The sequence below is a fragment of the Diadema antillarum genome, unplaced genomic scaffold (assembly GCF_040938485.1).
Source record: "Diadema antillarum isolate AM-2024a unplaced genomic scaffold, OU_Dant_1.0 seq00000358_RagTag, whole genome shotgun sequence".
Lineage (NCBI taxonomy): Eukaryota > Metazoa > Echinodermata > Echinoidea > Diadematoida > Diadematidae > Diadema > Diadema antillarum.
Window position 1 is genome coordinate 139709 of NW_027271364.1, and position 14471 is coordinate 154179.

Here is a 14471-nt window from a genome sequence, read left to right on the forward strand (position 1 = left end):
AGATGTTCTTGAAAAAAAGATAGGATAGAAGAGTACAATAACTAATTGATACACTGAGTCACAGGCTTGCTCAGTTTTCTTTTCTTGGCATTTGAGTGTGAATTAAAAAACAAACAAACACACACAATTTCCTACAATGGTACTGACTGATGTAATCTCAATGAGGATGGTGCTCAAATACTACTTCTAATTTCCAAGCGCTGACTGACCATACCAGATGTGTGAAGTGCTAAAATACACCTAACACCTAACACTGACCGTTTCCTGAATGCATCATCCAGGTATGTGACTGAAGTGTTGGACATTGGGTTCTGGGCTCTTCTGATTAGCCAGTGCTTATCCTGTGGGTGGAATTTAAGAAGAAAGAAAGAAAAAAGAGATGAGTCAATTCTGTCAATTTTCTCATTAATCATGCTATAGAAGCATGTTTCTCCCTACCCAGGTCAGCCACACTCAGTATACTGTAATATACTGTATTCTGAATTTGCGTACAATAAGGCCGTACCTCCATATAAGCCACATGCAGATTATGGACACCAAAAATAGAAAAAAAAAAAATGAGGAAGAATTTTATTCCAGTCAGAAATTTCATCACATTTAAAGGGACTGTACAGTACTGGTTGAGGTGTGGATTCATGTTTTGAACATTCCTAAGTGAGATAATGAGAAACCTCTTATGAAATATGAAAGAGCATGTAATTCTAAGAAGTATTCAACGTTTATTTCATGAAAATTGGTGTTCAAATGGCTGAGATATCCAAAAAAGGGATAATAATAAAAGGCGACAGGCCACGCCTTTTATTAGGATCTCTTTGTTTCACCTTGTTTTTGGATATCACAGCCTTTTCAAAACTGATTTTCATCAAATAAACTTTCGATACCCCTTAGAATTGCATGCTCTTTGACATCTCATGGAGTGATTTCTGAATATCTCGCAAAACGTTAAAAGCTTAATCCTCACCTCAACCAGAACTGTACACACCCTTTAATCAATCTGAATTTTGCCAACAAACTTCATTTTTTCCCATTTTCAGGGAGAACATTTTTAAACAAACAGCTACAATTATCAGGGTCATAATTTAGTCAAAATGACCAGAAATGGCAAATGGACACTGCACCTGCTGATGTCATGTTGACTCATACAAAATATTGCTGGGAAAGTAATTAAAAAGGGTTACCTAGCTACAGTTATTCAACACGGTTACTCTAACATCACATGTACAGCACCAACAGTAGTATACGTGACTGTGCAAAAAAAACAACAACATACAAACAAACAAACAAACAAACAAAAGTCTGGACACCTCACCGCTGCATGGATGTTGAAGCTGGGCCCACGAGGGGCCTTCTTGTTGGTGAACTCCTTCATGTACTGAGGGGCGGAGTCAAAGGGGGAGTGGCAGGCAGGGGTGGAGAGCATCATGAAGAATGGGGCACCACTTACCTGTTTCTGCAAGAATGCCATGGACCTGTTGTTCTGGAGAGAGCGGAAAGGGGGTTTAGCAGAACAAGTATTAAAAATGATGATAGTAACAATAAAAATAATACCAACAACAATAATTTCTCATTAATAAAGGAAAGTTGCAAAATCCCTTATGTGACTTCCAACATTCACCCATCAAAATCAGAGAAGTATAAAAGAGCTCCCAGGGAGCTACATATGTATACGTGTGCAGCAGGGATCTCAATGGCAATTTGTCAGTCCTATTTACGCAGAATATGCATTAACCATGGTTTAGATTTTAACCATTTTCATGAATTTCGGCCTTTGAGTCCAGCTCAAAACCCACAAAAAGTAGGCCACAATGAAATTATACTTTTCAGTAAGGTTTTAACTAGTATACTGTAGAGCTTAAAAAAACAAAAACAAAACAAAACACACACACACACACTCACACAAAAACACTTGTTGAAAATGATCATCCTACGCTATTCACAACTATTAAGATTTTGACCATTTTCTAGAATTCGGGTATTTGAGTCCAGCTCAAAACCCACAAAGAGTAGGCAACAATGAATTTCCACTTTTCTACATAGTTTAAAAGAGTAAACTGTAAAGCTTTAAAATGATACCTTGTAAAACATTGACCATCTTTAACCCATTCACAAAGTGACTGAAATAAGAGAGAGTGAGGAGGTGCAATTTCATAGAAAAGGGAGAAAGAAGGATTTGGCTAAAGACTGAATTCACTCAGGCATGTTATGCAGAATTATGAATGAGAACATGTTTTTTCCAGTGAAAGGATATCACACATCTGGGAAAATATGGTCCAGAAAAATTGCCAATACATTTGTATCTTAATTTCAGTATTGATATAAAGCTGCCAGATTTTCCCCAGGAAAAAGAGAAAAGAAAAACTTGAAAAATTTGAGGTGGTCAACCCAAATCACTATTTTGGTCTATTACAAAGAATCCTAATCAGTGACTCATTGTGAGTTTTGAGCTGGTCGGTCGTATTCTGAATACCGGTACTTTTTTTTGTAGTTGTTTTTGATGACTGTATATCAAACTCTTGATATACAACATGTCTTTCAATGCTTCTTTCAGGCAGCCACTCATTATAGGGAACCAAGGTGATGATGTCACAGTCTTATGTTATAGCTTGGGGTGGAACCATTTGCGCACATAAACACTTGGACCAGGTGAGGTTGTCTAGAACCAGTTTCCATGGCGATGAATGACTATGACATCACACTTTGGTAGAGGCAACAGGAAAACTTACTATCAGGTCTGTGAGGTAATCCTTATGGTAGTCATCTCCGTGCTGCTCAGCCTCTCCATTCACGGACAACGTATAGTTGTAGTAGACCGAGTTGTATTTCTACGAGGAAGAACAAGAGAAATAGTCTGGATACCAACAATGTGTTTACAACTTAAAGACTCAATGAGGTGTCATGGCTGAGTGGATAAGAGCACTCACTCGTCTGTGAACGACATGAGCGTAGTATGGTTTGTGGGTTCGAGCCCATGCCAAGCCCGACACATTTGCCCTTCAGCATGGCACTTTGTCCGCACTGCTGCTCTCCACCCAGGAGTATAAATGGGTAACCGGTAGGATGAGAAAGCTTATGTTGGTTGATCAGCATGTATGTGCCTGTAAATGGCTGCGACTGACTGGAATGCTCAACAAGGAGTGGAGAGTGAGCACTGTCTGTGCTGGTTAGAAATAATGTATCCAGTGACCGGGGTAATAATATTCTGTAAAGTGCATTGAGATACTTAACAAGTGTGAAATGTGCTATATAAAAACCAGCTATTACTATCATTATTATTAGGGAGGGGATTCCATGGGGTGGGAAGGTGGGCCCAGCTCGGGTATATTCCTGAATCCCTTCACCATAAATTGTGTATGTACAGTTTTATTACTAATCTCCATGTAAATACAGTTGAAGAACTTTGAATGGAGTTGGCTGTTACGGATGAGCGTACGCGTACGCTTTGATGCACACATTTGCTATTAAGAGGGCTTTTCGTGGTTTTCGAATGTACCATGGTGAGCAGTGAATGACGATTAAATCAATCAAACCATCCATGTCTCCCCATGCTACTGAGTCTTTGCAATGCATGCCCAAGGCAAGATTAGGTTTCACAGTTGGCAAGTTATAGTGGTTTCTTCACCCGTTGAGGACGGGCTGATTTTGCTATAAAACATGCATTTCCCATGGACACCTGCCCAAGTATACTCGGGACTCGTCCTCAACGGGTTAAAACTGTTTTTTTCATCTACTAGTGAGAGCAATGCCATTCTCAAAGTCTATATTATGCTGGCCAATTCGGGTATGGACGTTTTTTACACGCTCCCATATCACTTGACCAATCAGCATACTGCTTTTAGTGCAATTTCATTCCATGTTCAAGTGGACTACTAGTATGTTACATCCAGAGTGAAATCATACTGAACAGAATTGTGGACATTTCAGCAAAATTGCATATAACACAATACAGTTTGGAAACTTTAGGCTTTGCATGTTTCCATGGATTAGTGTTGGTTGCAACCACATAAGTGACCTTGCATCACAAAACCAAAAGAAAGTCGCATGTGCTGATTTTTGTTTTTTTTATGTGTTGATAGAGCACGCTCATGTTCAGTATAATTTGATCATTCCTTCATTGTTATTGCTAAAGGAGTTTAACATTATGTATTTGTTCCAGTCATGGCACACAGCATGGTTTGGTAAGATTAAGCCATTGAATAGACCCTACACTTGTGTACATCTAAGAGCCTCTTTTCTCAGTACACGCTTTTTCAAGGTGTGTGCTTTCCTGACAATATTTAGATCAAGTTTAATATAAGAAATCAAATTATACATCACTCCAAAGCATAAAGTCTACTCTTTTAGAATCTGCCCTCCACTGAATATCCACATCGGTCGACTTTTTGTTGGTTCTGTGATGCACAGTCGCAAACAGAACTCAAGCGCAGTGATACTGTCACCACCGCACAACTTTTTGATACAGAACTATTATAAAAGTATCAACTGTAATTGATGATTTTTTAATACAATGTAGCAACTCCTCTGTCATCATTGTTTGGATATCACAACAGAATGATACTTTGACACAACAGGTTAAAGCTTGTCTATGTGGTTTCACTCATGTGAAAAAAAAATGAATTCTCTTTTTTAATTTATGACGATATGCATGCAAAGTCAATAGGAGACTTCTGAGGGCATTAAAATCATTACCTCCATTGATTTAGAAATGTGGATGCAACTAGTATCACTGTATCATCTACATTATTCTAAAGTTTGTGTTTTCAGCAATTTTTCTAGAACACTTTTTTTTTTTGTAGAATAGTGTGATTAGGTATGTTTTAGAGGCCCCTTTTCATTTCTAAGAAACCCTTTACACACTCTTCACTTTCAACTCTAATACCTTTTGAAGGGATAATGCTACTGCTTTGAAACTTTGTATTAGTCAGGGATAGAATGTGTTAATACAGCATGCTCAATTACAGTCTAATCTGATAATCCCTTCATTGTTGTTGCTTTTTACATCCTGTTTTTTGTCCCATTCATTGAGCAGAGCACAGCTTGGTCTACGGAGACTATTCAAAGGGCTTGAGTAGACCCTGTACTTCAGAGCCTCTTTTCTCAGTACACACTTTTCCAGAGTGCATGCTTTCTTTCCAATATTTAGGTAGGTTATGAGGGTCCACTTGAATTGAATTATACATCATTTTAAAGCTTAAAATCTGCTCTTTCAGAATATGCACTTAACTAATAAAAAAAAAATCAACGTCTGGCCATTTTTTGTTGGTTTTGTGGTGCAGGGTCACATAATTATACACTTTTTATACACCACAGTACTTGGTCCACACTTTCACTGAAGAAAGCTGTTAGACAGTGTATCACAGCCTTTAGCTTTAATATCAAACCTGAAAAGTCCTTGGGTCAAGGGTCAACTGGCTTAGGCTGCGTTCATGCGAAACTAGAATTGCGTTTCTAAACACGTTTAGTCGCTAAACGTGTTTAGTTGTGTTGCGTTCATGCGATTTTTCCATTTATACGCGTTTCAAAACGCAGATCTGAAACGCGGAAAAAAGGGCGTTTTGAATCATGATTCTGCCAGAATCACGATCGCAGAAACCGCATGACCGCAACCGTGATTTCAATCATGATTCTATGACGTCATTGTGCGCTGTGCGCATGCGCGTCTCATGGGGTATCCCACATTGTGTGGTACGTCTTATGAATCGTGTGTTTCGGTACCATACTTGCACTTGTTTGTTTACATCAATGCCATACACCGATTCTATGCTAGTATCTAGCTGTTTAATATAATAATACATGTAATTACTCTCCGATTGAGTTGATAATAGTAATGGCTGCAGCGCTGTGTCTACCAAGGGAAACAATTGGAGAGACGAAGAATTCAGATTATTCCTTGATCTGTGGGCAGAGCCCGAATGCCACAGCTTATTGGAAAGTATTCACCAAAATAAAAACGTAAAGGCCTATAATGAACTGACTGATCAGTAAGTGTTGGCATAAGGAGGTCTGGCTCGAGTTGCAGAGACAAGGTCAAACTGCGCAGTGCGCTGCGCAATGGCAAAGGATGAGCAGAGCCAGAATCAGCGTTGCGAAAGCCCGCATGAACGCTCTTCCGCTGAGACCGTGATTTGAAACACCGTTTTGAATCATGATTCATGTTTGTGATTCTGGCTACGAAATTCGCATGAACGCGGCCTTACTCACCAGAGCAATCCACTGGTTCCATCCCGGGGGAATATGAGCCAGACCACCTGCCTTGGGACTGCCATACTAGAATGATTTCAAAAAGACAGAAAGAAAAAGCACAAACAAACATTGAAACAATTGCAACTGATTTTTCATGAATTTAAATATTGAAACAATTCAAATACCACAGCCATAAAGGCTAGTAAAAACTCGCAACATCAGAAAACTATTAAAAAAAACATAACAAAGTACTTCAGAATAAATTCATAATTAAAATCTACTCTAAATTGACTAAAATAACCCTGGTATATAATCAATGGACTATATTTAAACTGACTCTGCGCATCCTGGCCATGTCATGCTTCGAAAGTGAGAGTAAACTGATCTAATGCATGGACACAGAAGGGCTGTACTCTGTAATACATTACCTGCAATCAACTCTCTATTAAATCTAATGACAATACAGTTTCCAATCAAATCAGTGTCTGGACCTATCATTTACAGGTTTATGTGAATGTATAGCAACCCAGTTATTTGTATTCATAAACCACAATAAAGTATCAAAGTAATAATGTCACAGTCTTTTGTATCTAGAACTTAGGTTGGAAGCAGGCATGAGCATGGCTAGCAACAATAGTGTTCACAGATATTCAGGCCAGGTAAGGTTGTTTGGAACCAGTTTCCATGGCGATGAATGTCTATGACATCACACTTTGGAGTACTCTATGACCAAGACATCTTAGACCCCGTTTACAGAACGAGGCTCGGCCATGGTTCGGCTGCGGCCGAGCCCGCCTTCATTTCAGTGTTAACGCGCAATAGGCCAAATGCGGGGCCAAAATTGGCCGCACATTTGGCCACGCTCTGGAGGTGGTCTCGGCCGCGGCCGAGCCTGGCCTTTTCTCAGTGTAAATGCAAACTGGCCGAAATGCACGGCCAATTTTAGTCTGGCTTCCAAACCCTCTGCCCATACTATTTCGTTATTCAGGATATTAACCCCCTCAATGTCAAAAACTAGTATAGTTTAAGGTGGTCCTTCGGCAAAGGCCTTTGCCCGAACGGCGACTTCATCCAGTTGGCAAAGGGTCTGAAAACCAGACTATACCAAATTGCGATTGTTTACAAGCAGAGCGCCACTACAACAAAATATTGAAAGGTTTGAATTAAAAGTGCAGCCGAGCCCGGCAGTGTAAACGGACAAAATTGTGGGGCTCTGCTCAGCCCAGCCCCGCACTGTAAACGGGGTCCTATACTTATACATATGTACTTGGATTTGTATGAAGGGATGGACATCATGCAAATTTTGTAAAACCACCTTGAAAAGCAGGGTAAAGGAAACAGCAACTGACTGGGCTTACAAAAAAAAAAAAGTGAACAACATTAGTGCATACTTGTACGCTAGTATTACTCACTGTAAATGACATGAGTCTTGACTTTAAAAAAAATAACAATAATAATTTGCCACTGAATGAAGTATAAACAATAATTCCTGGTCAAAGCAAAGACAGATTAGGTAAATCACTCATAGTCATGTTGAGATGTAAGTGAAACTAAAAACTGTCATAATATTGTGAGAAGAATCTTGAACTTAGTTTCACTTTTATATTGTACATGTATGCTGCCAGGACTGGTTTTGAAATCTCCATCTTACAGCTGTATTATATCAATACATCACTTGTATCCATCATGTTTGCCAGGTGAAGAACTACATACAGCAGTTTTTAAAAGCATTAGTTATGCTTAGACTGTGATCCTAAACTTCAAGTTCAGCTAACTTTGAGGATAAGTTCATAGTTAAGTACAACTGTGTAGACGCACTCGAGGTAAAGCTAACTTAAGGTTAACTTGATAATAAAACCACAAAATTTCTCAGGGTTAAACTCTATCCACGAGCAGTCCGGGTCCCCACCCCAAGTTATGCATCATGTGGACACGATAATCAATTAAACTCGAAGGTAAGTGTGACCTCTCCGTGAACCCCCATTCCCTTTATATTCCAGGTCAGCCCCTCAAATATGAATACAGTGACCCTCGTACTGGGGTCATCATGAACTTCCAGTTCTGTGGTTTTATCATCGAGTGGGACTCCTCGTAGAAATATGTGGGAAGGAGCTTATCATCGCTGATACGCTACCTTCGATTACAAGCTTTGTCGTGTGGACGTGTGTCGAAGTAAAGGGGCAACAGCTTGTCCTTGAAGTTAGCTTACCTTGAAGTTTAAGGATCACCGCCTCAATGTAACTAATGTCAGGACATTCCTTATAACAATATTTATAATTGTAACCATATACTGTAAAACGAGGAATGTTCGCGTGCATTTTAATTTCACGATTTTTGCAAGAGCCAAGATTCGTGAAATTAAAATGCACATGAAAGTTCTTGTCTACCTATACGCATTGAATGTTAGAGGCAACTTGCGAAAATTTCATGCCGCGAAAATATCATGTTTTACAGTATGCAGGTCCATAATTGTTAGAAAACATGAGCATCACTGGCAAACAGCTTTGTTAGCCAGTTGACTAGATATTGATAGATCAATTGAAGGTCTTGTTCAAGCTTGTATCAGTGCAAACACAAATTGTGACTAAAGTCAAATAATCCCTGAGCTACTGTGTGAGAGACTCACAAGTTAACTTTTCATACATTTCATGCAAACTCTATAATTATGGATGCTGAAGACGTTAATGAATATCAAGGGTATTGTGTCGGCATAACACATTCTTCAAGACAAACTAAATGGGAAACTGATCCTCAACACATATCAGGGAAAATTATGCATTGGTCTTGGGTATACCAGACACACAAGATTTCCACACAGAGTCACTTTGAGGCCTTTGAGACGCCCATGGGATGGAATTACTCTATGTTTAAGATCATGGTGGCAACAGCAGATCCGTTTGCCCAAAACGCAGTATGCAGTGTGATTTGGGCAATTTTTTTTTAATTCCTTCTGTGTTCCTGTTAAGATTTCTCACTGTCTATCACAAGGTGTCCAGGCTGGGCCATAGGGAAAAGGGATGCCAAGTACTGGAGACTCAGCAGTACTGTAGTACTATAGGCACACTATGGTTTGGCCCATGTTCTACCACGAATACCATGTTTATCCCCTCCCAGCCCTTTACATTCTGATGGGGTCCCTCAAATGTAAAATGTAATATGTTCTGATCAAGGAAGTATTAAACTTAATAAAGCAAAGATGGCTCTTGCTACATTGTAGCTAGAAAACAGACAACAACCAAAATGTTATTGATTAGGAACAAACAAATATTTGATAATGTCTACTTGTACCAATCGGGATTTAAGAATTGAAACAATTTCAGAAAGTCACAGCTTGCCGTCCACACAATAATCATTGGGCTGTAGTCTAAAGTTTAAATGTATTAACCCGTTTCAGACTAGTCCCGAGTATACTGGAGGAGGTGTCTATGGAAATGCACAATAAAGCAAAATCAATTTGTCCTCAATGGGTTAAGAGGTTTACTGGCCAATGAACAGGCACTAACAACTGTAAGTTTCAATGGCTCTCACAAGATCCATGTCAAACCTGCAATTCCACACACACGTGATACTTTAATTGAATCACCACTTAAAGTAGATGATGCGTCTACTTGTACCTACTAGTGTGCAGCCACGTAGTCCATGACAGATTTGATGTGGAATAACCACTGTAAAACTTCCCAGCTAAAATTTTGGTTAGGCTTCAATGGTTTTGAAAAGACCTTCATGCCAACCCTGCTATTCCAAACACAGTCGTGACACTTTTATGTAATGGTGTAAAGCAGATTATCAATGATGCATGTACATTTGTACTAGTGTAGTCCAGAAAAGATTTGCAATGTACATTGTAGTGATCACTTTCCACTATTATTACACAACTTTTGAATTAGACTTCAATGACTCTGAAAAGATCTACCAGTACGTCAAATCTACTATTCCACACATACATGCTATCATAAAAGCTGATTATCAATGATGCATTTTTATGTATTAGTTGTACTACAGTCTGTTTGAACAAATTGAGATCCTATCACACCAGGGATGCTAATCTGCCAATTTGCATGAAAAACCATCATGGGCTTTTTCAGAAGAAGTTGAAAATGTAAAAAGTTTACACCCAACAGATGATGCACAATGGACGGTGAATGATCACAAAAGTTCACTTTCACAAGCCTTTGGATGAAATGAGATAAACATGCAAAGCTTCAATACATCATACATGTATTAAAGGGATGGTACAGTATTGGTGGAGATGAGAATTGGGCTTTTAACTTTTTGCGAGATACCAAGAAAACACTTATGATACATTACAGAGCATACCATTTTAAGAGGAATTCAAAGTTTATTTAATGAAAATCGGGTGTGGAATGATTGAAACATCAAAAAAACAAAGTAAAACAAAGCGATCGTAATAAAGTGTGGGTCCCACAATTTATTAGAATCGCTCTTTTTTTGATATCTCAGCCATTTCAAAACCAATTTTCATCAAAGAAATGTTGAATTCTTCATAGAATTACATGCTCTTTCATATTTCGTAATCTGAGGTTTCTCATTATCTCACCAAAAAATGTTAGAAACCTGAAATTAGGTCTCAACCAAAACTGTATGATCCCTTTAAGTGGATCTCTTACAATAAAAGAGGACAGGCATTTGCCTAAAGGAAGTATCTTGACATAATATCCATCAGGAATCTTGAGCACTGTCAAAAAGAATATACAACTGTAAATCCTTCAACAACTTTATCAAACAAACAGCACTTCATGTGCAAAGAAAGTGGTGATGGCTCACTCAGGTGACCATGAAGATCATGTCACATGACTTTAAATTATTTATTTTTTATATTTATTTGAACGAAACTCAATTTTCAAGAATGACAGTGATTATTATAGATGCACCCAAGAGATATTAATACACAAAATTGTGACCGCTCATCAAAAAACTAACAAAAAGTCGCACACCCTGCTTTTAGATGAGGACTCAAAAAAGGTGAAATGGGTCAATCTAGTCAATCTTGAGTTTTCATATACAGTTAACCTCGCATGAGTCGAAGCTCTCGGGACTGACAAAAATGCGTCGACTTAAGTGAACTTCGACTCTCGCGAGAGTCGATTTTTTTTTTCCCGACTCACAGGTATGTACATGTATTATAGTACATTTGCATGCATGTGTGTGTGTGTGCGTGCGTGTGTGTGTTTGTATTCAAATTTGTCTGTTCTTGAAGATAATGTTCTTATTTTGTTCTAGTATATGACATATATAACATATATATATATATAACATATATATATATATATATATATATATATATATATATATATATATAAAACATAATATATGACTGTTATGATAATGTGGGTGTGCACAATTCATCATTATTTTGTTCACGTTGAACATTGAGTCGCTGTGGTAACAGTATACAAATTAATCGTTATTAATTGTTTGATGGGGGTATTAATCACACTGAGTGATAGTTTTAGTTTTGATTTGTACACATGTGGTTTGAGTTGTAGTTTTAGTTTTGATTGTACACATGTGGTAACAGTATACACATTAATGAGTTTACATTCTCCGTGTTTGATGGGGTATTAATCACATTGAGTGATAGTTTTAGTTTTGATTTGTACACATGTGGTTTGAGTTTTAGTTTTAGTTTTGATTTTACACATGTGGTAACAGTATACAAATTAATGAGTTTACATTCTCCGTGTTTGACGAGGTATTAATCACATTGAGTGATAGTTTTAGTTTTGATTTGTACACAGTCATGTGCTTCATTTTCATTTTTACGCTGACGACAATGATGATTATGTTCTAAGAGGTTAGAGGCTTAGGGTTGGGGGTCGGGTGGAAATCCAGGAATCTCCTACATTTATGTTGACGTATTTTTTTTTCAGTTTTTGAAATTAATGTATGAATATATTTATAAATGAAGTCAAGGGTTGGATGATTATATTAGATTTGTACAGTGTTTTTTTTTTTATGTTTTGAAGTTTGATAAGGATTATGGAGTTAAGGGGGGGGGATCAGGGGTTGAGTGATAATTTTTTAATGATTGTTAAATGTTTCTTAAGGTGCAACATGTGTGGGTTCACATGCCTACGGGCAATAGTAAGTGTATTTACTTTTGTGTGCCCCGACCCTCATGTAGTCTCCATTCATTTCATTTTCACATTGTGTAACGTGTACAGTACAGTGTATCCTTTGTAATGTTCATTCTGGTTTTTGTTTCATGTGTGTGATGTTAATGATATGTATCCTATATTCTTTACTTGGTCGAATAAATGATAATAATAATAATAATAACTAAATTGAACATGGAATTTGTATCAATACTAGTGTAGTTAAACGTAGTTCTGAGAATGTCTGCGCTAAAATGTGGCAATGTGCATGTGCTATGTCTATGGTGCAACATAGGTAGCCATCTCTGTCAACCTACCATGAGACAAACACTCTCCCAGGCCCATCCCACCTCCATTGAACAAAATTACGCACAAACAAGCTCTGCTCACTTGGCCTGTCAATAAAATATTAAAGCAGCGATTGGTTGACCAAGGAGTTCTGGCTTGACATGGATAAAGTATGGATGTGCTGTGTGTATGGATAAAGTATGGATCGATGTACTGTGTGTATACATGTATACATGTGTGTATTCGACATGCGTGCAGAGCGGAACGGTGAGTGTGCATGCTTACCTGCAGCAGGTCAGGGACGGGGTTCTGCGACATGCCGATTTTTTGTTCTCCTCTAAATGTAATAGTACAGTCTGCTATGTCGAAATAATGGGTCCCGTGAGATTTTCGTGCAAAAATTGATTTTTAAAGCTAACTTGGTCAATTTGGGGGTGCTGAATCCAAAAAACTTTGGTTACATTTTTTTCCGACCATGTCTTCAGCCGCCATTTTGAATTTCAAAATGGCCGCCATAGCAAACTGTAATTTGACCCAATTCTCATAATGTGAGCATCATAGAAGGTTCAAATTTGATGCAAAAAGCATGTTTATGATGTCAGACATTCTGATGCACCATTTTCTGATACCATAGATAGTTTTGATACAGTTTTTTAACAGCCATCTTGAAATTCAAAATGGCCTCCATTGCTAAATATATATTTTACCCATATCTAAGGTTGTAAGCATTATGGAAAGTATAAATTTGGGGCAAAAAGCATGCCTGTGATGTCAGACAAGCTATACATTTTGTTTTAAATGATGGATCATTTTCATTGGCGGCCATCTTGAAATTCAAAATGGCCACAATAAAAAGTGTAATTGGGCCTGTACCTCATATCGCATACATTGTGTAAGGTTCTAATTAGGGGCAAAGAGCATGCGTATGCTATCAGACATTCTGAAACATCTTTTTCTGAAACGATGGTTCATTTTGATATTGAAGGTGGCCATCTTGAAATTCAAAATGGCCGCCAAACCAGAACGTATATTTTGACCCATATCTCATGTTGTAAGCAATAAAGAAAGTTCACATTTCGGGCATAAACCGGGTTCATGATGTTGACCATTCAGATGCACTTTTTCCCTCCCTTAAATTGCAGATCACTATCAAGGCGGCCATCTTAACATTCAAAATGGCTGCTTTTCAGCTAGTATCTCTGGTTACAAGCAACTTTTAGACATATGAATGTTTATGGTGGCGTACAGTATACATTCTTTCAAAAAACACACATAGGGCCTGTACATTCTGTAATAATGGATTATTCGCATTGGCCGCCACTCTTGAAATTCAAGATGGATTTTGACCATATTTGGTGCTGTAAGATCTTTAACTGCAAACCCAAGCATGCTGGAACACTCATAACGTTCAGTGAATTGCGTAGGCGGGACTGCTTCCTGTCCTGTAGATATACACTGCCATGTTGAAATGCAAAATGGCTGCCATGGGAAACATTCCTTTAAAAGCATTGCGTTTGGGTAAAAATTGTGAATGGGAAATCATGTGATTCTGACGTCAAAACAAATGAATTTTAAAAGAACCTCTTAATAACTGTGTCTGAGTGACTAAATGCCCTATTTAGACGATTTCGTTTTAGAGTTTACAACATTAGCCCTACATTCTAAAAATTCATGGGATAGTCACTTTAATAGATAATGTCTTCTAGGCTCATTCCCTGCATATGTTTTTGAAGTCACCGCACTTTAAAGGGGATGGCTAGTAACCGATCGGTGGGAATCAGTGGGAATGCTGGAGGATAATTGTTCCAATCCTTGTGGGATTCATTTAAGAGTACATTATTGTTGTGTGAAAATTAGTTGCTTCAGAATGGTCTCATATTCAAGTAA

General features: G+C 38.1%; 1 protein-coding gene across 3 annotated transcripts in view; it reads right to left on the reverse strand.

The window, feature by feature from the left end:
- The window catches only part of LOC139731121 (N-acetylglucosamine-6-sulfatase-like), a 43671-nt gene that overhangs the window by 21932 nt on the left and 7268 nt on the right, over window positions 1–14471 (reverse strand). For 2 of the 3 annotated variants that reach the window (XM_071642002.1, XM_071642003.1), the window contains exons 4-7: window positions 6199–6264; window positions 2724–2822; window positions 1310–1477; window positions 259–341 (exon numbers count right to left, since the gene is read on the reverse strand). In XM_071642002.1, the coding sequence (XP_071498103.1) occupies window positions 259–341; window positions 1310–1477; window positions 2724–2822; window positions 6199–6264 (416 nt within the window). The remainder of the gene's footprint in view (window positions 1–258; window positions 342–1309; window positions 1478–2723; window positions 2823–6198; window positions 6265–14471) is intronic. The other variant, XM_071642004.1, reaches the window with a different exon arrangement.